General features: G+C 41.7%; 1 protein-coding gene across 1 annotated transcript in view; it reads right to left on the bottom strand.

The window, feature by feature from the left end:
* ITPR1 (inositol 1,4,5-trisphosphate receptor type 1) overlaps positions 1-26084 on the bottom strand; it is a 1666678-nt gene that overhangs the window by 1153671 nt on the left and 486923 nt on the right. Inside the window, exon 7 of the mRNA XM_086939209.1 lies at positions 19669-19767. Coding sequence (XP_086795335.1) covers positions 19669-19767 — 99 coding nt within the window. The remainder of the gene's footprint in view (positions 1-19668; positions 19768-26084) is intronic.

Genomic DNA, 26084 nt, shown 5'->3' with positions numbered 1-26084 from the left:
GAACCAACAACCGATAATGGAACCTGAAAAGCCAGAGTACAACATCCAACAGGGACATAAGGCACCAGAAACTCACCTGTCAATTAAAAATGTAAGCTTGGGGTAAAACCTCACTAAACCAAGACATCCACAAACAACACCCATCAAGTTTTTTTGTTTTGGTTTGTTTTTAAGGGAAACCAGAAGGAATAGCTTCAACAAATGAACCCTAGGGCAGACTAAAGCTAACCTTACATTCCAAATCACGTTTGAACAGATGCTTAACCTAGTTTGAAACAATACTTCACACGAACATTTAAGAATTAAAGAACTTTCAAATACCTGTGCCCATTTTGTCAATTAGAAAATGAATGACAGCCTACTGACACGCAAAACTGAGTATCCAAAGGAAGAGAGAAGACACTGCCTCCAAACGGCTCCACTTAGGAAAGCTTCCCACAATCCCCCAAAGTCGCACCCATTTCTTTATTACAAATGTCCTCAAATGACCCACATATGAAGTAAGGTTTTAATCCAAATATATGAATGGATGAACAGAAAACTGGGGTAAGGAACCTCTGGAGAATGGACTTGAGGGATATGAAGAGAGTACAGCGATAAACCTCCATATACGTGAACACAGCCGCAGGCTCGCTGGCCCTTCCCATGGTGAAAAACAATCACTTGCAAGACCATAATCTGACAAAACAATCACTACAGTGCAAAACAATAACAGAAGGTGAGCAAAGCTGAGAATTTCTCTTGAATAAGGAAAATACAACTGGATTGTTCTGTTCACACCTTAAAGACTTACTTCATGCTAGGAATTTAAGGCCCCTTGTTGTCATACACTGTGCTACCCAGCCCTCCACAGAATTGCTTAGGGTGACGCATCAGGTAACTAAAACTAGAGGTGAAGTCTAGTTATGACAATTTTCAAAACAAAGTTCAGGAGGTAACAATTCTGGAAAACATTTTTGAAAGCTGCCAATACCTGAACTCAAAACTATTCCACCCGATTAACATACATTTCCTCCTCAAGAGCAGGAAATTAACCAGCTTTTCTTTCAACTAAAGTATTGAAACTTCTTTGAAGATATGCACATCAAATGGAGTTTGGAGAGGGACCCCCAACATGCTCACATGTACAATAGTCAGACTTTCTGAATAGAGAGCTAGATTAAAAATCTAATCAAGACTAGACTCAAATGGTTATCAGTAATGGCAGACGAGCAACTATTTGCCAATTGATTTATACTTTGCCAAACAAACTGGTAGTTAATAAACCAGTATCTTTACCACAAATATTACTTCTAATAAATATATTATAATGCAGCTCTCTACATGTGAACAATCACTGTAGACTACAAATGTATATATCATTTATGTGTCTTATGGCTATGATGTAAGCCACAACTGTCAGAGGTGTGGAATTTAATAAAATATATACTTGTCCATGGGGTAGGTTGCTTCATAAATCTACTTGTCTTGTAACAATATCCCCTTGCCCCTTTGATGCCATGTAGTGCAGCGACAAATTATGGCAGCAAACTCATTATATAAGAGCTCCGATATAGCCTCTCTGATTATGCCAGGGGCTCATCCCATATTAATGTTTAAATACTTGCAAACCCCTTATGTTGCCACGTTTTCGCAGATCTACATACTAGGGCTGAAGGTAGTGGTAAGCAATAGTTCCAAGGTTAGAATGCCATTTTGAGTCTGTGCAAACCTACTAACTTCAATGTTTTAAGGATTTTCAACAACTCTTCTCTAATCTTTTCCCATACTGAGAAATGTTGGAAATTTACTCCTGACAATGGCTGACGTAAATCTTCCAGATTTGGGAAAAAAGTGTGTGTGTGTGTGTTGGGGGAGGGGGGGGGGGGGGGGAGTGAACTTGCAAACACTCAGATTTTCGCATGAACAAATCTACACATGCATATTTGCTCATGCTAAAATGCAGTTCACAAATATTTTCTAGGAGTACTATTTTGTGTCCAACTTCTGTAAATTCTTCGGAATTCCTGAAAGCCGTATTGCTGCACTTAATGCAAAGACATACCATGGATGCACTTTTGAGACTTTCTTTAATAAGGCCTCTAATTTGGACTCACATTGACCGTGACCATTTGTGCTCTAAAATTCAGCCTCTTTCTGTATTGCTGGCTTCACTGAGTGACCACATTCTGCTCTTTCACAAGTGGCATATCTGCACACAAAGCAGTTTTGTTCAGTGCCAGTAACTTGTGGCAGTGTGTGCTTTGAGGACAAAAAACTACTTTTGCCAATGTTAGTTATAATAGCGAGGGCCCAGCAGCTCCCATACCAATACGGTTTTACAAAAACCGTGACAAAGCAAGTCACATTGACAAAACTAAAACGCTGACCACCAATTTCAGACATACTGTCTTGTTTATTTTTTTTCCCCATAAGCTTATTGAAACTGGTTACACTGATTTTCCATGAACAGTTTGAACAGCATTCATATATGGGCAAAAATATTACCTGAACCGCATTAAGTGCCCTGCCCTAATCCATGTGGTACTGTGAACAGGCAGCCAAAGGGTTTGTGCTTCAGGGGGTTGGGCCTACTTGTACCAAGGACAAAATTTAACTGAAAACTTGTTGCCCTTGACCTCAAACAATATGTCATGGGCGTCTGGATCTAGCAATTCCACGTCCTTGACTGTACATAACTGACTTGCCTTACTGTTGTACATGCCATCCCTTAATGTTTTCAAAGTTCTGACCCTACTATAAGTTGATGTATAGTGCTCTGGCACTCTGGAGTCAAGCAGCACTATATCAAAAAGTTTGCCAAGATACAAATCCTTAGAGTAGCATAAATAGTCCTATACAACAATGAACCCATCATCAGCTAGCAGGAAAAGGCAACAGTCAAATGTTTGGTTTGGTTTAGAATGCATACCCATAAAGAACCTTCATCGGACCTTAAAAGAAAAAAATGTTAAAGAAAAGAAACAAATAAAGCAATTGGAAAAAAAGGAAGCCATTCTAAATTTACAACTAGGACAAAGTTACAACAAGAATATGCCACCAACTTCTCAAGCTGTATGGCGGCAGTAGCCACCTGGATGGACAATAATTGTCTCCGCCTAAATGGAGACAAAACTGAGGTACTGGTGGTAGGGAAAGAAACCTCCGTATGGTCTTATGCATGGTGGCCCAGTGAACTGGGAAAACTACCCAGTCCTGTAGAAACGGTAAGAAACTTAGGGGTCATGCTAGACTCTGACCTCTCTGGCAAGACCCAAGTTAATAAAATAACAGGAAAATGCTTCGGCATACTTAAAGTCCTTCGAAAAGTCATTGACCTTATTCCCATCGGAGCTAGAAAAACAATAGTCTATGCTCTAATAACACCCCATTTAGACTATGGAAATGCCCTCCTAATAGGTCTTAACCAGAAAGGCCTTCACCAGCTTCAATGTATACAAAATGCAGCTGCTCGACTAGTACTAGGTCTTTCGAGAAAAACATCCACCAAAGCAGCCTTAGCTAAGCTGCATTGGCTTCCTGTTAAGGAGAGAATCAGATTCAAGGGCCTCTGCTATGCCCATCGGATAGCTCACAATAAAGGCCCCATCTATCTTAGAAGTCTCCTGACCATCCACCGCCCGACCAGAGACTTAAGATCATCAGGCATGATGCAATTCAAACTACCCCGTATTATAAAGAGCTAAAATGGGAGGCAAATCTTTCCGTTTCTTGGCTACTAAATATTGGAATGCTCTTCCACTCCAACTGCGGATGGAACCTTCCGAAATGATATTCAGGGCAAAACTTAAAACTCTTATTCCCGAATTAATCACTGATCGCACATCCCTTCTGCCTCTACTCCTCTAGTTTGATTTGTAAGCAGTTAGCACGGGGACACACAGTTTTGTGCAGCCAGGCGCTTTACTAATGTTTTATTATTATTATTATTACAAGCATCTGCAATGCAATAGGTCTCGCATTAGGAAAGTGTGAGCTAATGGTATTGTAAATGACTTTTTTAAAATGTGTTGGCTTTGAAAATATATAAATGAATATATTGTTATTCACAAAGCCAATAGCTTACACTTTCCTAATGCGAGTCCTATTGGCTATGGCAATGCTTGTTGGTAGCAAGCAAGGACAGTGCTGTTGTGGTGCTGAGTGAGGACGTGGTGGTGTCCCCGAGTGACGTGGTGGTGTCCCCGAGTGACGTGGTGGTGTCCCCGAGTGACGTGGTGGTGTCCCCGAGTGACGTGGTGGTGTCACCGAGTGACGTGGAGTTGGAGTGGAGCTGGAGGGTCTGGTCAGAGGAGGATACATTAACAATATACATGCTGGAGTGTGAGGCATAGGGAGCTATTAGAATAGTATGGTTAGGTTTGGAATCATGTCAGCAGCGAATAGTAGCGGAAACAAAGGTCAGGCCAAGGATGTAGTGCTGGCACGCTGAAAAAACGTTCCTCTTGCAAAAAATAATAGTAAAACAAACGCATCACCTAGAAGTCTAGGTTAAATTTAGTGTCCCAGCTAGAATATTTTTAAATCCTTCTGAAAAATGATTGTTGTCTGTATACAATAGATCCACAAATCATACACCTGGAGTAAGAGGGCAACTGTTAATGACGTTTGAGACACCAGTACAACCCGAATGGCTCTCGGCGGCCGATAGTGTTTAAAAATTATATATTAGTCGCTCCAGGTTGTCCACCTCTTGAGTAGCACACTAGCAGCAGCTTGATTAATGTGTAGGTGAGGACGGGGATCCGCTTGTAGATGCCGCTCCGTAATGGATCTGCCCGACACGTTTCTAAGGTTTAAAATATGTTTGGAGTCAGATTACCAGAGGCTGGCAGAGCTGCGGTCTCCGGTTTAAACCTGCCCTGGAGGCCGCCACAAATATTTACACACAGGTCTTATTGTTGTGTTTTCCAAGGCAAACGTGGTGAATCTAGATTTTCCCACCCACATAAATAAATGTAAACGATTTTAACATAAGCCTTTCACCCGTCCAAACGTTTACCATTGAAGTAGGGACACTGCTGGCTTAAAATAGGGTAACGTAGAGCAGCGCTACTACAGGCAAACTCCATACAGGCTTGGCATTCAGGACGGACACAGCAGGAAACGAGGAGTGACTATGGGGGAAGTACCAAAACAAGCTTTCGGCATTGCCTGGGGGGGGGGGGGGCGCGAGGGAGCAACAGTAGCCTTTGATGTGGTGAGAAGAAAGAGTGTAAGTGAGAAATTGCAGAGGGGAAAAAGCCATTGTGAACGAGAAGTAGGTAGTGAGTGCACAATGAGAGTTAAGAAGAGAGAGCGAATGTAAATAAAGAAACTTTGAGTAAGGGGTTGAGCGCTGTCATTTATATAGCGGCCATCACAGAGTTGAAGCCTGTTGGGGGGCAGGATGCGAGCGAGTGGGAGGGAACGGGCCAAGCGCGCGCTGGAGAAGCGAGAGAGCGAATGTAAATAAAGAAACTTTGAGTAAGGGGGTGAGCGCTGTCATTTATATAGCGCCCATCACAGTCGAAGCCTGATGGGGGGGACGGGATGCAAGCGAGCAGGAGGGAACGGACCAAGCGCGCGCTGGAGAAGTGTCACGGTTGAAAAGTTAATATGCATTGTAGGAAATCCGGCTGGTTCAAGAGACTTTGGTTCAGATGTAATAAGTTTCGAATAATTAAAATTACTCGACCTAAAAACCTATTCGCAGAAACCAAAACAATCCACAGAAACCTATCAGCTAACCTAGCAGACATCTGTATAAAGCGTAACAAAAACTGACAAACTGAATAAACTACAAACAGATGAGTTAAGAGCTAATCAGACACTGAAATAGAAATTACTAGTCAAGTGACTGCACATCAAGTACAGACAATGAATCAAGAATGCAGGTGTTAAAAGAAAACAATGTAGACATCCATTCCTTCCTTTCAAGGGCAATAATCACCAACACGATCCTAACAATGTCTTAAGCAACTTAGTTGAAGATGGTGTACCCTAACTGGAAAGAAGTTTTCAACTTTTGCAGAAGGTGCAAGTTCTCCCACCTCCAGAAAAACGAGCATAGGTGGTACTTCGTACAAAAAAGGTGCAAATCTCATCCAACCTCAGACACGCCCACTAAATTAATTGATATGGACAATAAGATCCTAACAAACAATCATACAAAACAATGAAGCAGGATATTATGAAATGTATATCCTGCCCATCCAAGTAAAATTCTGGAGAAAAATGTGCACTCAAATGCTTAGCTTTTATCACCTGGGCAAGAAATAACCATTTCGAAAACTGATGCTGATTTTTTCAGCTTTCTTGGGCACTAAAATTGTGATGAACCTACATTCCAAACCAAGGCTCGAATGAGAGTTAGTATGAAAAGTTCTAAACACAACAAATTCTCAGTCAGCAATGATGTGAAAAAGGAATGACAGCAGGCACAACCAATGTTTAACATATAAAAACATATGTATTAAGCGGAACTTGCAGCCAAGGTAGAAGTAGCCAAAGTTGAAGATACAAAACACTGCTGCCATTGTCTGCTGCCAGCTTCGCTCCATTGGCTCAGGCCCACGTCATCTGCCAAACTCAAGTGAGAGTTAAGCTATACTACGAAGGACAAAATTGAAAATAAAATCACAGTAAATAATGGTCAGGATCAAAAACATAATTGGTATACCAGTTGTGAAAATATATATTTCTTAAACACACCGAGCTGGAAACATCACATGGACAGAGGTTGTTTCAAAGCAACTCAGCTGGGGAATCTAACCCATGCCAAATTACAACAAATTGTTAAGGCCAAAGCAGATGTGGATGGAATGGAAACAAGATTTGGGAACAATGAAGTGATACTTCTCCCAATCACAAGAGTAAAATTGCTTGTGGACCAAAACCATGCGTCTTTCACAATCCACTACCACTTGCACTTAGCCAACCTAAGCTACACATCAATCCAGGAAAATGTATTAAAGTCCAGTTTTTCCATGCAGTCAGAAGAACATATAATGAAGCAAATCAACAGACCCTAATAAATGAAAATCTTGAAAAAGGAGCTTGAATCTCAACCTAAAAGTCTTCTTCGGACAATCTCCTACTTACTAAAGAGGCAAGATCACAAGGACAAAAAAAACTTTAAAACAATGTCTTAATGGAAATAGCATCTGTAAAAACCAATACTACCCAAGCGAAGAAAATAGTAATAAGACCAACGGTCAATGCCATAGACCACAATAGTCAGTTTGGGAAACAAAATAAAAATCTAGATATTACTTGCATGGTCTCCTTCTCCAGTAATAGAACTGTCCTTACCTTTTCTTTATTCCTACCTTTCCATACTTTCTTACCTATACCCTTATCCACTTAAGATTTTCTTCTCTTCTTACCTACCACAAGTCCATTTGTAATTGCCTACCTTCCTAACTCCCATTTGTCTCATCTTTCTTCTTTTCTCTTCCGCTCACCAGATAAACAGCTTCCCATCTTCCTTCCTCACTTGCATTTTTACTCCTACTTCTAGAAGCCACCCACAAGAACGGCAACTTCACATGTTCATGCGAGAGCTCAGTACATTTAAACCATATCTGGCTAGTTAGGAAACCTGCAAAATTAAATGAATGTGTTAAAACTCCCTGCAAGCAAAATTACACAGACAAATAAAAACACCATACTCCATTTATGATGCCCCAGGCTGTAAAACAGGATTACTGTTCAAGGGAAGAGGGTCCAGACTATGAAACCGCGCTACCACAATCAGCAATTCCTTCTTTCTGCCTGAGGCCATGGAAAAGCAGGATTTTCTCCTGCATCCCAATCTGGCCAAATATATACACATCTATTCATAGATTACCCCACCAGTGATGGGTTCTTTCCAGTTCAGCTGTGGCCTTTCTACCATGCTTTCTTGAATTTAAAGTTATCTGTAGTGAGCATAAAAAGGTGAGATCCAAAAGGCGAGTAATTCTTAAGTTTTATTTTGTTTTTGCATAAATATAAAGTCTTTGCTTTTTTCTGACAACTCACCATATTTAAGCAAGATGTTGGAAATAAAAAACAAAGATTATTCTATTGAACCCATATTTAATGTGACCTGGTGGACACAGGTATCAGTTTGTGGAGGAACAGTGCAATCTGAAATAGTCTAGATAAATGTTGGTTTGTCGCACTAGTGCAGAAAACATAAGGCTGAACCATATACCAATATGCAATAGGCAGAGTTCATATTTTACTTCAGCAGCCATGATTTTCCAAGACAAATAAGGTACCAACTCTTTCCTCTGTGTCAAAGCAGACATTAACAAAACGTCTGAAGGCCGTATCATTTATATACTGAGGGTTTGCTTTATCAGTTTGAACAGATGAGAAATCTATTATATAAACGCCTCCTCCTCAACCCTAGATGCAGGCTCTGTACAACAAAAAAGGTTGGCTCCATTATCGTTCCCGGCTGCTCTGTGCAATTCCTTCTTGAGGTTGGGTATTGAAGCTAAAGACTGTAAAGCAGCTTTAATTACTTCTTTATTTACTAAATATATATTTCACTTGAACCTCAGTCTTGACAAACCTCTGGCCCATTTCTTTGCTTCAGCTATTTGCTAAGCTCATGCAGACAGTTGTGAACAAACAGTTAACATTAATTGGAGCCACATGAGCTTTTGCATAAGGCACAGTCCGGCTTTCAGAAAGTTCTTTGACAGGTTATGAAGGCTGCAGACACGGAGGATATCAGAAGCATTACCGATGGCAGGGGCGTTACAGTCTTGATTTTGATAGATCAGCAGCCTTTGATACCGTCTCTTAGCCCATCCTACTCCAGCAACAAGAGTCCATGCTTGCTTTACATTTTTTTTTGATGGATTTTACTCTGAAGGTAGCACTAGCTAAATTGAGGTCAGTCCCTAATTAGACTGCTACCAGTGGTTCCCAAAGGATCTGTTCTGAACCTACACACTTTTTTAATCTCTATGTGGCCTCTGGCTAGCATGATTCAATCTTTCAGCATTACATTTCACACATGCTGACGACACAACTGATCAGATGACAACTGGGAGAGACTAGGCAGACAATGAGTTCATACTCTGGCACTCAACAGTGAAAATGCAAAAGTAGTTCAGTTTAGACCAGGAACTTTCTGGACACACAGCTGGTAGCCTAAGATCCTGGGAGTATTGCTATTACCATTTGGCCTTTCTTGCAACCCAGGAGTTATGGAGGCGGCAGATTTATCTTTCAGGGACCATATCAAGAACATTTGTTGCACTGGTTTGTGCTTGCTCAGAATCAGAAAAAAACTTTCCTTCATATCCTCTTCAAGGGACCTGATACAGGCTCTGGATCTGTCCAGAATGGATTTTGTTTCTACTGTGTACTTGGGATTACCGAAATATATTCTACACAGACTGCAGCTGCTACAAAAGTCGGCAGTAAAGCCAATTCTGGGCTTAAAGAAAAGTATCTGTCTCAAACGAGCTTGTCGCACTGCACTGGATTGCTGTCAGCAGGAGAGGTCATTTTAAGCCCTTATGTGCCACACAAAACTTTATAATCAAACAGAAAACCTATACGGCCTCGTACGCCTGGTAGCAGCACTCATGGGACTTTGGATCCCAACACGCCTGTTGTGCTATAATTAATAAGTTTAGGAAAACAAGAATAGGAGTGCGTTCTACTGCGACATTTCCTGAAACACTTTGCCATTAGCCTTTAAGGCTTAACCGATCATCAGTACACCCCGGAAACAACGTAGAACTTTCCTGTTGTCCAACAGCATTTTGAAGGACTGGATTGGTAAATTGTGCTACTTGATTCTCTGTATTAGTGGACAGACTTTTCTGACGTCGCTTTGTATGCTTGTTAAAGGATTATGATGAGAGGATTTATAATTCATATTGCGATTAAATACGGTACTACAAATAAATCAGTTGGTCAAATAGGTCCGTCAATAGCTAGATTGGTAGGCAAACTGCATCACGACTTGAATCATATCCTTTTTTCTAGACCATACTAAAATGGTGCAGCAGCACCAGCAGTCTTTCACGACTGATAAGGCCCGACTTCGAGATCTTAAAATCCAATATGCTTTGCTATTCCCAGCCAGGCTAATAGTCCTATCAATCCAAATCCATATTCTTCGATACTCTGGAGGAAGTCTTCGCTTTGACGGATGAAAGGAAGAAGCCCAAACCACACACTCCGCCTTGATTAGAGTCAGAATCATCAGAAGAAACCACTCTTAAGCAGGCAAAGCTTAAGGGGAAATCTACGCATAGATCACGCTCGAGACAAGATTCAAGACCGGTCCCTATCCAGAGAGACTGTGTCCAAGCATGACTCACCCTAATCACAACAGGAGGAATTAAAATCTTGTAGGACGTTATCTATACTTGGCTGATGGCAAACTATGGGGGCATTTAAAGGACCACTTTCTCCCTCTTTACGTACAGTATGGTTACTTCAATGAAGATCCATTGGTGTGGGGCTACGCCGCACCCCCGTTGGGTTATGGACTATCTCCCAACGGTGACAGATGCTTCAACTGTTTTGAGGTATTGGGGTGGGAGGGTGAGGGAATGGGGTTGTTTTGTTCATTCATATGTGCCATGCTATGCGCTTCTACACTGTATATCGATACAAGGAACAGTCATATTCTACTGTTCCGCTTCTTCCTCAGCGCTATGGCGGGACTGGGTAATGGACTGAAAATAGTTTGTTGGAATGTCTGGGGAGCGCTAGATAGGAAAGAGGGGGGGCTCTGCTCCGCCAAGCCAAACGTACTTTGGCAGATATCCTATTACTACAAGAGACCCATCTGCTTGGCACTAAAGTGCCTTGACACTCCCACTTTGGATGCAGTCAGGTTTATCATGCAGGGTTTACGAGAGGTTCAGGGGAGTTTGTGGTTTTGATTCATCGGAGTGTCCTATACTCTCACACTAGGTCTTGGTGTGACCCCCAGTGACGATATGTCATTACCACTGGCACGATACATGGGGAACGAATTACAATCAGCAGTATATATGCAGCCCCTCCACTGACATTCACAGAATGCTTGACCAGGATTATGCTGGAAATAACTAAAGGCCTCTCCATAATAGGCAGTGACTGGAGTGCTGTTGTGAGCTATGCCCAAGAAAGGTGGCGACCACAGAGAGGGGTGGGGGACAATACAAGAAGCACGACTACAGACACTTGTAAATGACATGAGCTGGATGGACCCCGGGCAACACCTGACCGCACAGAGCTTCACCTTTCACTCTGCTGTCCACCATTAGTTTTCCCGCCTTGACTATATTTTTATACCTATTGGCTATTATCACAGGATTAAGTCAACAGACCTACTGGCACAGGGTTTGTCCAATCACTTCCCTGTGGTATTGGAATTGCGGTTAGAGATAGCATGTCTTCCCTTCCGCTGGCACAGGTCTACGTGGCATCTACACGACCCGCAATACAAGACAAATATGCATCAGGCTCCCACAGATTACTTTAATCTAGGTACACTAGACTCAAGGGAGACTATTTGGGAGGCCATTAAGCCAAACATTCAGGGAGTAGATATCTCCTCCTGTGCGGCCCAGCGTAAGAAACGCCGGAAGGCACTAATTCAGTCGGAGACACAGATTCTTGGCCTAGTACAACGCAGTAGGGGGGGAGAATGGAAAGCCGGTATGTCGCAAACTGCTTCAGTTACAGCAAACGTATGCTAATTTGTTGCGAGATAAGGCCAGACAGGTGTGGTTGGCCTCACGCAGCAGAATCTATCAGTGGGGAGATAAATCTAGTTCTCTTACACCATCTGTATCAATCTGCACTCCACCCACCAACTATGCCCTGTATTCCTGGTGCAGATGGACAAATTCTTACTGCTCCAGCCCAAATTGCATCAAGTTTTGCAGCATATTATGCGGAGCTGTACGCCCCCCGCCACCCACAACATCCTACCAGACCTGACGGCACAGCACTTTCTGGACAACCTCACTCCAATGGCCTTCACAGACTTGCCGTGCGCAGACTTCGATGCCCCTCGGACGATTAACCGGGGGCCGCTTTGGTGGACCTGCGCTCGGGTAAAGCGCAGGGCTCCAACGGCTTCCCATGCAAATTCTATAAGATCTTTCAGTCCCAGCTTACAACCCATTATCTAGCAGTAGTAGAAGAAGAAGCCCTTGAGGAGGGCTGTCTCCCACCTGATTGGCGACACACCGAAATAGCGGTATTCCTTAAGCCAGCCAGGCCCCCCAACCAACATGCGTCCTATCGCCCTATCTCGCTTTTAAATGTTGAGGCCAAATTATTAGCCAAAATTCTGGCAAGTAGTCTGCCACATATGGTAGATCTGGTACACCCAGATCAGGTGGGTTTTATGCCCCATCGGGCCACTCGCCATAACATTGGGCGTGAACGCAGTAGAAGCAGTTGTCCCACCTAGAAGTTCCAGCAGCGTTGTTGCTGGCTGACAGACCAAGCATTTGATTTATTGAGTTGGAACTATTTGTTTGCCCTTCTATTACGACTAAATCTTGGGCCCTAGTTCCTCTCGTACGTCTGGCTGCTTTATATTGACCTTACTGCTTCAGTTAAAGTGGTGGGTGCAGTCACAGCCCCCTTTCTATGGGACGTGGTACCAGCCAGGGATTCCCCCTATTCCCATATGTATTTGTATTGGCCATGGATCCCTTGGCCTCCTGGGTTAGAATCGACGAGCAGGTTAGAGGGTTTGAGTGGCCGGGAGGGATGTCGTACCGGAACTCCTTATATGTGGATGACGTTCTCTTCTTTCTCTTACAACCGCATCGACCGGGAACCCGGCTGCTCCGCATAAAGCAAATATTTGGGGAGACCTCTGGACTATACCTGAACACTCGCAAATCTATACTATGGCCCCTACGGGGAGTGTATGGAATGGGGACCTGGGCAGACAAACTAACATTAAATACGACTGGATTTAAATATCTCAGGGTTTTTATATCATCGTCATTATCTACCCCTTCTATATCCTGGGAGAAAAACATCGCCCCCGTATGGACGCGAACTCAGGCCGAAATGAAGTCCGCCGTCTAAATTAACGGGAGGTCGACAATTTTTGAAAAGGCGTCACTCCCCCACCTCTTTTATAAACTACAAATTCACCCCTTCCAGATCCATCCCATATGGTTCTGACAAGCAAACTCAGGACTGACTAATTTCCTTTGGAATGATCAAATCACTAGAGTTGCTCTAAAAACCTGCTTTCGATCTACGTACTGTGGTGGGAATAGCAACCCCGATATCAAGTCGTATTATGCAGCATCACATCTCTTGGTTCTGAATGATTGGCAGTATGGGAATGGAAGGGATCCGGCGTATCAAGTAGAACACTGGTTAATGGATGAAATACTTCCCCCCCCTACACTTACATAAACAACAAGTACTATGTGGCCCCCCACCTGCCACACAAGTGGTTACAGAGATATGGAAGGGCTTTGCACAGAATGGATGGTAGGGCCAGCTAACAGGAGAGGCAGAATGGCCTCTTGCCTCAGTTGTCCACCCTCTCGGGCTTCCGAGGTTGGGATACCACAGGTATCTCTACACTGATGTAATGCGAGGCACCACCCTAATATCCTCCCAGGAGTTTCGGGAGAAAATAGAAATGCCACATACACACTTTTATAAATATATGCAATTTAGTCACGCGCTGTCTCCACACATTGCACACTTGGAAACTCTGCAGGAGTTCAATCCAATAGAGGCAAAGGTATTTATGGGTGATCTGGGGACCACAAGATTACAGAACTAGATCAATCCCTAGTAACTAATCTCTCCACCACATTGGACTTACTCCGAGAAAAATGGCAGACAGAACTTGTTCCCCTCAACAAGGACGATTGGACAGAGTTGTTAGAAACCCCACGGGGTGCTGCAATAGCCTCTCGCCTAAGACTCATTCAGTTCAAATATTTACACTGCGCCTACTTCACCAGACACAGATTGTGGAGGGCGGGGCTGATACTCTCCCCTGCCTGTCTCCGTTGTGGCAGGGATGACGCCACTTTTCACACTATTTGACATTGTACTGCACTCACTAAATTTTGGCAAGGTGTCACACGATGCTTGTCGGAAGTGCTGGTATGGGATATACCTCTGTCGCCAAAACTCATGTTACTCCATTTCACGGAGGACATTGGGGGAAATGGATACAAACTACACTTTTTATTTCTGGGTTTCACATTGGCCAAGAGGGATATAGCAAAGGTATGGAAGGCCCAAGCCCCATCCCGACTGGGTGCCTGGATGGCAGGTCTCAACTGGTGTATGGGTCAGGAACCACCTATATTTAAGGCACGGGGCTGCCCCCAGGAGCACCCCAAAATCTGGAAACGATGGGCAGATTATCAAGGCCTAATATTGGAAACCCCCCACCACCAACTATAGACGCGGAAACACTGCAAGACTAAGAATTGGATATTGAGGATGGAATGTTCGATTGACATACAAAAGGACTCGATGAAAATGTTGGTTGTTTAATTAATATGTATATGGCTCAGAAAATAATACGGATACAAGCTTAAGTTTGTAAGCTCGCTCTGCTATTCTAAATACTGCATGACTGCAATAAAAGTAATCAGATTTGCTTTTACGCAATTCACCATTATACGCTGCAATTGTTTAGTAAGTGATGTGATAGCTTTGTCTGCGGACTCAAAAATATGTTGTGAAGGAGGCGCGTGATCCAACATGGCCGCCACCTGAGCTCCGTCACATTTACAGCCATTTATTTATTATAAACGATGATTTCTTGAAAGTACTTTGGCGCAAATGAGGTCGCTACTGAATTAAAGATGATTGCTACCTTGTGAGGAGTTGGAGGTCCTGTGATAGCCGAAAGTGCAGTTTCAAGCCCCCTGGTTCCTGCTCCCAGCCTCACAACAAGGTACTGCCTGATCTGTCTATCAGGGGGGAGGAGTATTCATCAGGAAAGGGCCTGGCTTGGGCCTAGCCACATCCACAGTCCTGTTTAGCTGCTGCACCAGTGCATTTGAGGAGTGCTTCACAACTTTTCTCCTTTACTAATACTGATATTGCTCATTTGACATTAAATTCAGTTTATTTGTGATTTTCTCTCCTCAAAATGGAAAATAAAAATCCTGTTAGCAATAAAAGGAGACCGCAAGTTTCACCTCCTCCAATAAAATCGGAAGTAGTGGAGTCTTCTGAACCTTCACTATCGTTAATTTTAGAAGAAATTCAAGCACTTCGTGCTAATACCGAAACTATTGCAACAGAAGTAAAAAATGTGCGAAAGGAAATGGCTTGTTTATCTAATGAAAATCTGATAATTCCATCAAGATTTAAGATAATAAAGCAAAAGTGGATGCTTTCACCCCATAGTGGCGAAAATACCTCCTATGTGTTCACAGCTTTTGGATATGGAAAATGACAATAGGCAGTAAAACCTTCGCATATTTCATTTGCCAGAATAAGTTGAAGGGTCTAATGGTCGATTATATTTGGAAAATCGGATTCTTGGTCTTTTAAATATCAAATTTCCAGAAACATTTAAAGTGGATAAAGCTCACAGAATCCCTTCTCATCGCAACCCTCAACATACTAAACCTAGACAAATTATATTTAAAGTCTTTCGTCATCATTTGGTTCTGATTAGAAAAACAGCAAGAGAAATTCCCTCACTGATGGTCAATGGCAATAAAATCTTCATCAGGACCTTGCTAAAGAAACAGTTGCAATACTTAAAGAATTTACTGTCCTTCACCCACAGTTAAGAAGTCTTGGATTTATCGAAAATGCGAATATGGAAAGAACTTCTCCAAATCCTTCCACCGACCGGAAGAATTGCGACATTTTCTTGATCAGCAAGTTCAACATTCAATGGACACTCATGACCCTACTACTTGACTCTTCTCTAGTATGATCTTTACTGACAAATTTATAAGTATTTTATAAAAAATTTCAGCTCCAACGGTTCCGGCCATGCTTGTAGAACGTGTGTGCATTTCACGGTTCTTATTTGTGTATTTTGTTTGTCTTTTTTTCTAAGCTTTTCTTTCTCGTCTACCTTTCAGATTTTCTGGAGCTACTAACTTCTTATCATATGTGCTTATTCTGGCTATCCTCTTCTTTCCTTTATCTCTCCTCTTCTTCCTTTATGGCTGATATTAAACTAATTTCATTAAATGTGTAAGGTTTGCGCCATCCAGTTAAACGTACTAAAATTTTAGATTATGTAGAAGCCGATTTCTGTTTTTTACAAGAAACTCATGTTGATGATAAAATCCTAGATTATATGAAAAGAAAATGGGTTGACAATATTGTTTCTTCTCCTGCGAATGGTAAGAAAAATGGTGTAGCTATTCTATTTGCAAAGAAATCTCATTGCCAAGTTCTGAGTAAGGTTACTGATACAGATGTGAGTTATTTAATTGTTAAAGTTAAAGTTCATGACTTATATTTTTATTGAATGTTTATGGTCCCACTGCGGATGGTCCTATTTTTGGAATTATCTTGCAACAGAGGTGTTAACTATTGGAAATGCCCCTTTAATTGTTGCTGGAGATTTTAATGTTATTTCTGATCCTCTATTAGATAGATTACTAGTACAAAACCTCATCCACCTAAGGCTTTTTTTGCTTTTAAAAAGTTTCTTGAAACTTCTAAATTAGTGGATATTTGGTGTCTCCATCTCCCTACAGAAAAACATTTTACTTTCTTTTCAAGTCCACACAATTCCCATTCTAGAATTGATTATATATTAGTCTCAAGACAACTTATTAATTCTATCAAAACACCTATGATTGGTAATATTGATGTCTCTGATCACGCTATGATTTCCTGTATTTTGAACCCAAGTTCAACCTTTACTAAACAATCTAGATAGAGAATGAACTCTGGCATAGCTCTCAACGATCATAATATACCCAAACTTTTAACTGTTTAACTGCCATTAATGATTATTTCCAACTGAATCCTGATGGTTCTACTTCTATGGTTAATATATGGGATGCTTTCAAAGCGTATATTAGAGGAGGTACTATTTCTATTATGGCTCACGAAAATAAGATTTTAATGCTAATATTAAACGCTTAGAACAACAAATAGCAAAATACGAACCACTATTACATCTAATGACCCACAATACAGGGATACATTACAAAAGCTCTGTTATGAAGTTAATACCATTCTTAGTAAGAGCTGGCATTCAGTTCTCCAAAGCTAAATTTAATTTCAATGCAAACAAATCTGGGAAACAAATTATCTACGTATTAAAAAAGATAAAACTCAAATTACTTCTATTCATGGCCCCAATGGTAAAAATGCTTTATTTTTTTAGCACAGCTTTTCTGGTAATACAGGTCTGGCTGTGCATTCTTTAGGTCGTCTAGGGATAAGAGTGTAATTTCCTTGGCTTACAAGTTGCTGGATGTAAGACTTGGCAATCTAAAAATGTATGCATAGTGGTAACAAGGGAATGCATCAAAGTACGAAATGTTGAGTGAAGACATTTATTACCTTATTCACATCCTTCAAACAAATTCAAGCTTCCAATGCCTGCACTATTAAACTATGTTTAAGCACAGAAGGAATCCTCAACTTAAACCATTCCTTCTTAATGTTTGTGCTAAGTGAAGAGCAACCTTTGGACAGTGAAACATTTTCTTCTGCTTTTCACCTCATCGCTTAGGTTTTTTAATTGCACGCAGAGGTGGAACGTAATTGAAAACAGACAAACCCACTAGGTCGACTAAGTTGGAAAATGTGCAAAAAGACGCATCCGTGTGCACATTTGTGCGTGCCTTTGCTTTTATGCCTTTGCAAATTAAAGCCAACCTGCTGAACTGTCCTCTAGACCTTTTTCTGTGCTACAGAAAGGAACACAACATTGACCTATAATGAAGATTCCCTTGTCAGCGGAACTTCATTTCACAGAAAAAAAACACTAATGAAAGCAAAGGAGCCTGTGTGAAATTAAGATTGGATGGCAAAAGCTTCATGGCTACATGAAAGGCTTCAGGAAGCTGAAAGTTTTTAAAAGGAGTACTCTGCCGCAGCAGCAATGAGAAAGTGCTGCTAGGGTCTGGAAAAATGTAGTCATTGTTCTGTGCCACAATGGCTCCTTGAGCTGGAAACGGTTTTGAAAAACACAATGGCAGCCATGTTACGTTCAGGCATGCATTGCAGTCCAGACAGATAATGCACGCCCCCAAATGAATGACAAATTAAATATATAACGTTTCACTTTGATGAAAATTAGTCCCTAATGCATTGTATTGTAAGGCAGAAAGAAATCTTAACACAAATAGCATAAGTTCAGAAAGACTCCTATGGTGCACAGCCAATGGATGCTCCACTGTATAAGTTTAAGTACTGATAACAGGAAATGTAGGCAGCTGTATGTCGAGCCAGACCTAAGGTTTTGGTGGGTTCTTGTTAGAACGGAGCAAATATTTCAAAGCACTTACTATATGTCCTTTAATTTATCCACACTGACAGCTTGACATAACAAACCGATGGGGTGCTATTAGAAGATTTGAGAAATTCAAGAAGTTTAAGATTTTTTGAATATTTAGAAAGTACCAAATTGCCCAGGCACCATGTGCCGTTTGCACCAATTTAATCAGATTGATCCGCCCGATTATTTGAATGTTACTGCTATACATTTTCGACTACAAAAATATTTCACAGGAGACAACCTGCATTACTGAAACTTGATCCCACAATCAAACAGATCACCTGAAGATTTTCAGAAGCTGCTTTCAGTACAGCAAACAACTCAAGGTTAAAGTGCCCAGTCACTCTGAATGTAGTGCCATATAGGAATACATGGGATTTTGAGCACAAACATGTACAAAACAATGAAGGGTCACATAGTGTGGAGATAATTATAATGCGTAGTTTATGGGGTGGAGGAATCAAGAAGGTCTACAGTGGGTAAAAGGATTTTTGTTTCTCCTGGAGTTTTATATAGCGCAAACTTGACCCGAAGGTTTCAGGTATCAGAGCGCTTTACATGAGAACCAGTTGCGTTATAAAAAGGACACATCCATTTCTATTAGGCAAGGGGAGATTAAGTGATTTGCCCAGAATCAAAGGATGTTTAGCATCCCTGTCGAGACTTTAACCCGGTTCTCCAGCTTCTAGGTCAGTCGCTCTAGCCGTTAGGCCACATCCTCTCCCAAACTGATCAGGTAAGTCCGTTAGGAACAGCTACAAAAGTAAACGAGGAAGAAGAGGTGGAGGGTGCATACTGAAGATTGTTTTAGAGGGGTACCAGATGGAGTGGGTCAAAGTGAGGTTATATGAAGCAGGAGTTTGGAGGGGTGACCTTAGAATTGATCAGATCTGGATAGTAATGTTGGCCAAGGAGCTTTCTTTATAACATGGGGAGTGTGGGTGATTCTGCTACGGATTGGACCAGAGGATGACCTGCTGGATTGTGTGTTGCTCAAAGGTGTACAGCACAAGGATAAAATTAACCCATTAAACAAAGGGGCAAAACATCAAAATAAAGGCACTCTACATGGATTTGGACATTCCTAGAGTAAGAAAATATTGAATTTTAAATCTACTTTAAGCTGCAAATTCAACAGATGCATGTCTAACATAAGAAAATAATAAAAATGGTAAATCCTCAAACATTTTTATGCCAACTGAATGAAAGCAAATGTCTAAGCAGTGAAATGTTCCTCTCACCTCGTTACAGCCCGGGTTGTCCACCAGCTGGTGACTACTTGCATGGAGAGGTTGGCCAGCATTCACAGGGTTAAGAACCACTTTGTCTCCAATCACAACCTGATGAGAGAAAGTCACAGCCAGAGTGAAGACATTGTAAAATTAACTAACAAAATCAGCAAATTAAATTTGCTGAACTGGTGTATTAAAAAGACGAAAGAGGGTTTGCCGTCTGACTACAATTGCTACAGTAACATGCACTGTGAAAAACGTACAATTCATGGCATACTGAATGCTTAGTTGTCTGTCCCGATTACTAGGTTAGTAATGACACTATCAGAACACGTAAGCAACCGCCCAGGGGAGGTTTCCATAATTTCTCTTTTTGAGCACTACCTCATATTGACCTCGGTACAGCATGTATCATCACTAGGTCATGCAGAGTTCACACAGTGGTCTTGCAATGTAGAAAAATTAGGTCCTGGCAGCTTGGGAGCAAAAATGAGTTTATGGCAGCATGGGAGCAATTTGGCACATTTATACTGTATATTTCTAACTTGAGCCAGACTACTCCTCTTAAGCAATATAGATTGGGTGGTCGTCTAATGAATGAATTCCACAATTAGTTGCATGCGCATTAAGTGCCATTACAGCCTGAAGAAACCTGCACTATGCAACCACTGGTTCCTCTGGGCCAAGACACATCTTCGTATTAAGATGGTTGGACAATGGCAGGTATCCCAATCTGCTTACTGCCTGCTCTCTTCACTCTAACCCATTAAGTTTCAAGCATGGACACAAAGCTAGGAAGTCATTTTGATAAAACGCTTGCCGTTTTCCACAGACGGTATAGCTAAACACCACACCATCAGCAGTAAACTGGGAGGCAGCCTGCCAGCTTGAATTCTTAATTTGCTGCTTTCTAATATAATTCCATGTTGCGCTCCTGGAAGGATTGACATTTCATGAAGCACCCTGTGGAGCCTGCATTTATCGACGGAGGCAGTAGCTAAGTCATCATGCAGCATCCCGGATGCAAAATGTGTCACATGCAGAGAAGCAAATAAAATTCAATTCAGATCAATGATGAAACCTTCATTCACTCCGAAAACTACTACATTCTTCAATTGCATGATAATTTGAGAGCAGTGGGTGGTAAAGAAACACCACCATGGTTATTTTAGTCTCAGCAATACAGTTTTTTGCTCAATTAATAGAATTCCCACCACAAACAAACAGTCTCGGATTGGATGATCCACTTCATTAACTGTGGCATGGTCAATCCCTGTCCTGCTTTCAAAGACAGAGGCCCTTTGTTTATGCCTCGGTCAAAGCCTTAGTAGTGAACATTATTATAAGAAAAACAATGGCTCCTGTAGATTTATTAATTTGATCAAGGCAAGGCGAAAATGTGCATGTGTAGACAGGGTTAAGGTGAGATGTCAAATAGAAAAACCAGGCCAAAAACAGATTAGCGTTTTCCAAAATAAACTATTTAAATTTAAATATTACACTAAATATCAAAGGTTATTTACAGTTGTGTAATGTGTCCCAAGTGAAATTATGAACCCCAAAAAAACATAGAAATGGCGTTTGTGACAAGCTTTCAAAATAAAGATTTTTTGTATCTAAAAAAGCAACCACTCATTTTTCACAATACATAACATCTATGTAATTATAGAATGTCAGTTTCAGTAGTTCTTTTCTTAGTTGTCGACGGCGTTTCGACCCTAGTATGGATGTAGGGTCTCTTCAAGATCTAGTGGGACATCTGGTTGTCGAATTGCTAGAGTATTAGTGTTGTGAGTGAAGAACCATGTGCCAGTGAATATAAAATATGTTTACTCACTAGGAAACCCGGCCGGGTTCCCTAAAAGAGTATGTGGGTTTCAGCAATTCATGGGAGCTCAATGGCTGGTCTCTGGTTTTTACTGCTGGGAGTCCTTGTCAAATGTAGCAGGTGAGTTAAACGCAGCTGTCAGTTAGATGCGCAATTTCTCTTATGGAAGATGAAGGGCGACTGCCAGCAAACGGACCGCTTGCGTCAGTACCTGTCGGTGCAATGACCCTGTATACACATGCGAATTTCCGCCTTACCTTGATCATATTAATAAGTATCTATTCCACAGGAGCCATTGTTTTTCAAGTTCAAAATATGTCATGTGAGAGGTGGCAGGAGTTTATCATTACAGCCACAAGCTATTAGCCCCATCACATTCATTTTTCAACACACACTTGGAAATCTTTGAAGCAGAGAAAGATCCATGCCATTCCTCAATGACTTGTGTTACTGTTATACATCCCCAACTTAAAAGCGGGAACAGATTTCCCCCAACGGCTAACAGATAACATTTTAGAAGTCCAAAACATTAGTTTTCTGAAAGTTGTGTATGGAGAGCAGATCACAACCAGTAAAGCAACCACTTCAACAAGAGAGGTCTACAGTTTCCTGTGTGTTAAAACATCCAACTCTGACTGGGATAAAGGGTGGTGGGTGGCCTCAGCCAAGTTCACAAACAGGACCTTTGAGGGCATACCTAAACAGTAGTCAACAAACCTTTACAGCCATGTGGTAGATGTGGAGAGCTCAGCGCTTAGACCTGTTTGGACAGGATGGTATAAAAAACGTCAGACAAAATCACAAGCGGGCTAAAAAAATAAAATTAAAAAAATCTGTTTCACCTCTATCCTCTCCAGGCCGCAGAATTGCTTCTCCCAGATTTCCCACATAGGAGCAAGTTTTTCAAATGCGGTTAGTGACTTAAACTGGATTCAACATGTTGCACTGACTGCAAAAAACAGAATGCACCCTGTCGCACACAAGGTATTAACTCAGACTATAAACTGTTCCAACATACAAAATTCGGACTGATGAAACCACTTTCTTTTCTCGGTTTAAACCAAAAACTAGAGAACCTTCTGTACATGCTCAACTGAATTCTTTGTTAACACTGCACTAGCTCCTACATTTCCAGTGCTCGCAAAGTATCAATATTTTCAATGGTTCATCCACAAGCCACCAAACCATAGGCATGTCCTCCATTGCACCTATATGGAAAAGTCTTCAGGAAGATTCCCAAAACAGATTCTAAAAGCCAGTCTGACGAAGTTGCTGGAGTTTGTCTTCATGCAGTAGCTTTAACCCTTTGCTGAAGTTAATCTCCTGGAATGGCATTTGGGAAACACGTAAAATATAGTTAGCGCGATCTTAAATTACAAGACTGCAGCACATGGAACTAGAGCCTGGGGACTAAATTTATTTTAAAGTTTAAAAACTTTATTATGGTTTCTTTGATCAAAATAAACATTTTGACACAGGGCATAAGCAAGGATCCATGGAATCATTCAACTAGGTCCCACTTGCCAAAATTTGAAGTTTTTTTCCATACCCTTTTTTCAAGCACCTGCTCAAGCAAGCACCTGTGCTACGCCCCGGGCACAGTATTTAATCCTCAGACCACTTCTGAATGGTTCCAATAAAGAAGCCAATGCATTTAATTGGAATTCAATTTTTCAAGTATAGTTACACCCAAATGCAGGGCGAATGTTGCCACATCTAACATGAAGGGTGACAAATTTGATGCTGAATATAAATAGATGGAGCACTATTTCTTATAAATTAACTCTACCAAGATGGCAACCATTTTCAATATTACATGAAACACGCACAAACCACCATGCAAACTTCAAACCTACTAATGAGGCTTGTAAGAAGTTAGAAACCCAGCAACTCCAACATTTGAGTGCTTAATGAGCAAATACAAAGTTACCTACCTTCGATAACTATCTTTCTGATGGATGCTTATTTAGCTGCCGATTACGAACTTATGAATATCCTCAGGTGAGGGCCGGACAGACATTTTATTTCACCTGGCATTGTCCCAGTTGGCTTGAGTCATAAAAGGCCATTTCTGAAAGCTGTTCCTGTTACATTAGCCAGGTCAATGAGCTTAATCGCAATAGGTACAAGGTGGCTCAAGAGAGGGGTAAAGGTAGAGAGACAGCAATCAAAGTAGAAGAGATAATTGATGGATTGATAGATTATGCAAGGAGATCATGGCAGTGGGGCTGGTTTGAGAATTTTTACCAGTGGCGATTTTGATTCCCCAGTTCAGTGAAATGGATTAGGAAGCGTGTCACGGCTCTTGTCCATCAGGACATGCTGTTTGCTCCATCTCTGCGCCGGACGTGTGCCATCACTAGAGCCATATAGCTGCACACCGGCTTTCACAGGAGTTCATCCTTTTTTTCCAAGCCCTTTCAGCCAGAAAAGGAGAATGACAGATCAAGCATAAAAGTGCAGTACAACTAACGAACTTGGTTCCTCATTACCAGTGGCATAAGGCCATCCTTCAGAATAGGGAGATGAGCTGGATCAGTAATCTGCAGATAGAAACAATAGTTATCATAAATATCATTACAGCAGGAAACTAACTTTCTTTGAATGGGTACTTCTAAGCGCAGAATATTTACCTTCTGAACAGGCACCACACGAGCACCTTTTCTCAGGTGGTGGGTCTGAAGTAGGGATCAAGTCATTTGCTTTTGCGTAATTACATGGAATTATGTCAAATTGCACGAAATTGCCCATATTATGTTTAGTGCAAATCTGTCATTCTGTGCTACAACTAAGCACAAAATGCATCCATGTGTTTTTTTTGCACAACAAGACATTTATACACGAGCACCGCAAACAGCTTCTTACTTCCTGTGCATTCGCTGTAAATTTGAACAGAAAATTACCACCAACTGTGCCCTTCACTGTAAATGTTTACAGCACATGGTGCATAGTTTTGCAAACAGCCGCAATTTTGGAAATTGCACATAACCAGTGTAAAGAGAAATTCTTTGCCAAGAAATTAGCAGTGTCTGAAGAGAGGGGACATCAAATAGGCTGCCTCACTGCTGTCATCTGCAAAAAACCAAAGTCTCCTCTTGAAGCAGCACTAAACCCGATTAGAATGTGTCAGGGTCTAATCTGAGGTAGTTAAAGAACAATAATTGGAATGCTACCCAGAGCGATTGCCAGTGGTTAGACTATCTGCAAGCATTCTTATCACTTTGATGTAATCCCTAGATGTGGGTCTTATGCTCATTATGTCACTCAAACAAAGATGCATCCGTGAACAGGCACAACCACACCAAAACCAATCTTTGATTGCTTGTGTTCCGGTTCAAAGTGGACTTGGCAGTTCAGACTGGAGCGAAACTGATCTGCATTCAGCAGGGTCTGATGCTAAATGGCATGGTTGGCTTAAGAACAATGGCTTGAAGTACTACCCCAACCGATTGCCAGTGGTTAGGCTATTGGCAAGCATTCCTCGCAAATTTGTTTGAGCATAATCATCGATCCCTTCAGGCATCTGGATAAGGTCTGAATAAGAACCAAATATACCCTTTAAAGTTTAATTGGCGCAGTGTGGCCTCAGGTAATGATTTCCCTCGGTTTCTGGCGTCCTCCATTAGCGTTTGGGCCACACTGAAGTGCTGTCTGTGCCAGTGGAGAAGTCACTAGTGAGGATATCTGCTCTGGAAGCTTTCCATGAGGGGCTGCTTTGGTACTGAAAAGTGCAGTGTGGACAGGCCAGTGGAAATCCAAATGGAGCCCCAGGCAGTCCCATGGGACCTGAAAGCGCACTAGAGTGACCTCCACTTCTCTAAACAATGGCATCATGGCATAAAGGAACTGCCACCAAGAACGACAAATGGGCTTTTTTATGACAGAGGCAAGGGGAAGCCAGCAGTAGGCCCACACTAGGCCCAGGGCCAGAGTCAGAGACCGAGGGGGCTCTTCAGGCAGTTATGTCCTCAAGTAATCCTTCAGAAGAAGACTGTGCTGGAGGAATAGAGTGCCGAGGTGACCTACCTTGGGACCTCAAAAGAAAGTTTAGGAGTGTCAGTCTTAACTCCCCCTCTTGTGATTTGTCCTGTTTTTCTTGTGTGAAGACTAGGGGACATGACTGAGGTCGACCTTTACAGTGGGGATTCAGATGCTTGTCGCATGCACAGACCAAAACATGTTCAGCCTCCGCTCCTTAATAGCCTTGGTGTGCATGACACTATTTGTTGCATGACAGTCATGATTCAGCAACAGGCTTTTTTTGGAGGCACAAACTTAATTATTGCACTGATAACTTTAAGAAACTTAGAGAATTAATCACAGCTTGCAGCTCTGGATCCGGGTCCAAGGGCACAGGAAAAAAAAAAGTGACTGATGTCAAGGCCATGGGATGAAGCAATATGGCACTATTGACATGACAATCAAACAGGAGAGTAAGGGTATAAGTGTTCACTCTCTTACCCCCTAGTCTTAATATTGATGAACAGAAGAGTGAAACAGAAGAACAAGAAACCTCACAAAAATCATGTGAGGGACAGACTGAAAAGTCTGTCCCTCACATTAATTTTATGAGGTTCTTGTTCTTCTGTTTCACTCT

The sequence above is a fragment of the Lissotriton vulgaris genome, chromosome 9, assembly GCF_964263255.1.
Source record: "Lissotriton vulgaris chromosome 9, aLisVul1.2, whole genome shotgun sequence".
NCBI classification, from domain to species: domain Eukaryota; kingdom Metazoa; phylum Chordata; class Amphibia; order Caudata; family Salamandridae; genus Lissotriton; species Lissotriton vulgaris.
This window is presented reverse-complemented; position numbering and strand designations above follow the sequence as displayed.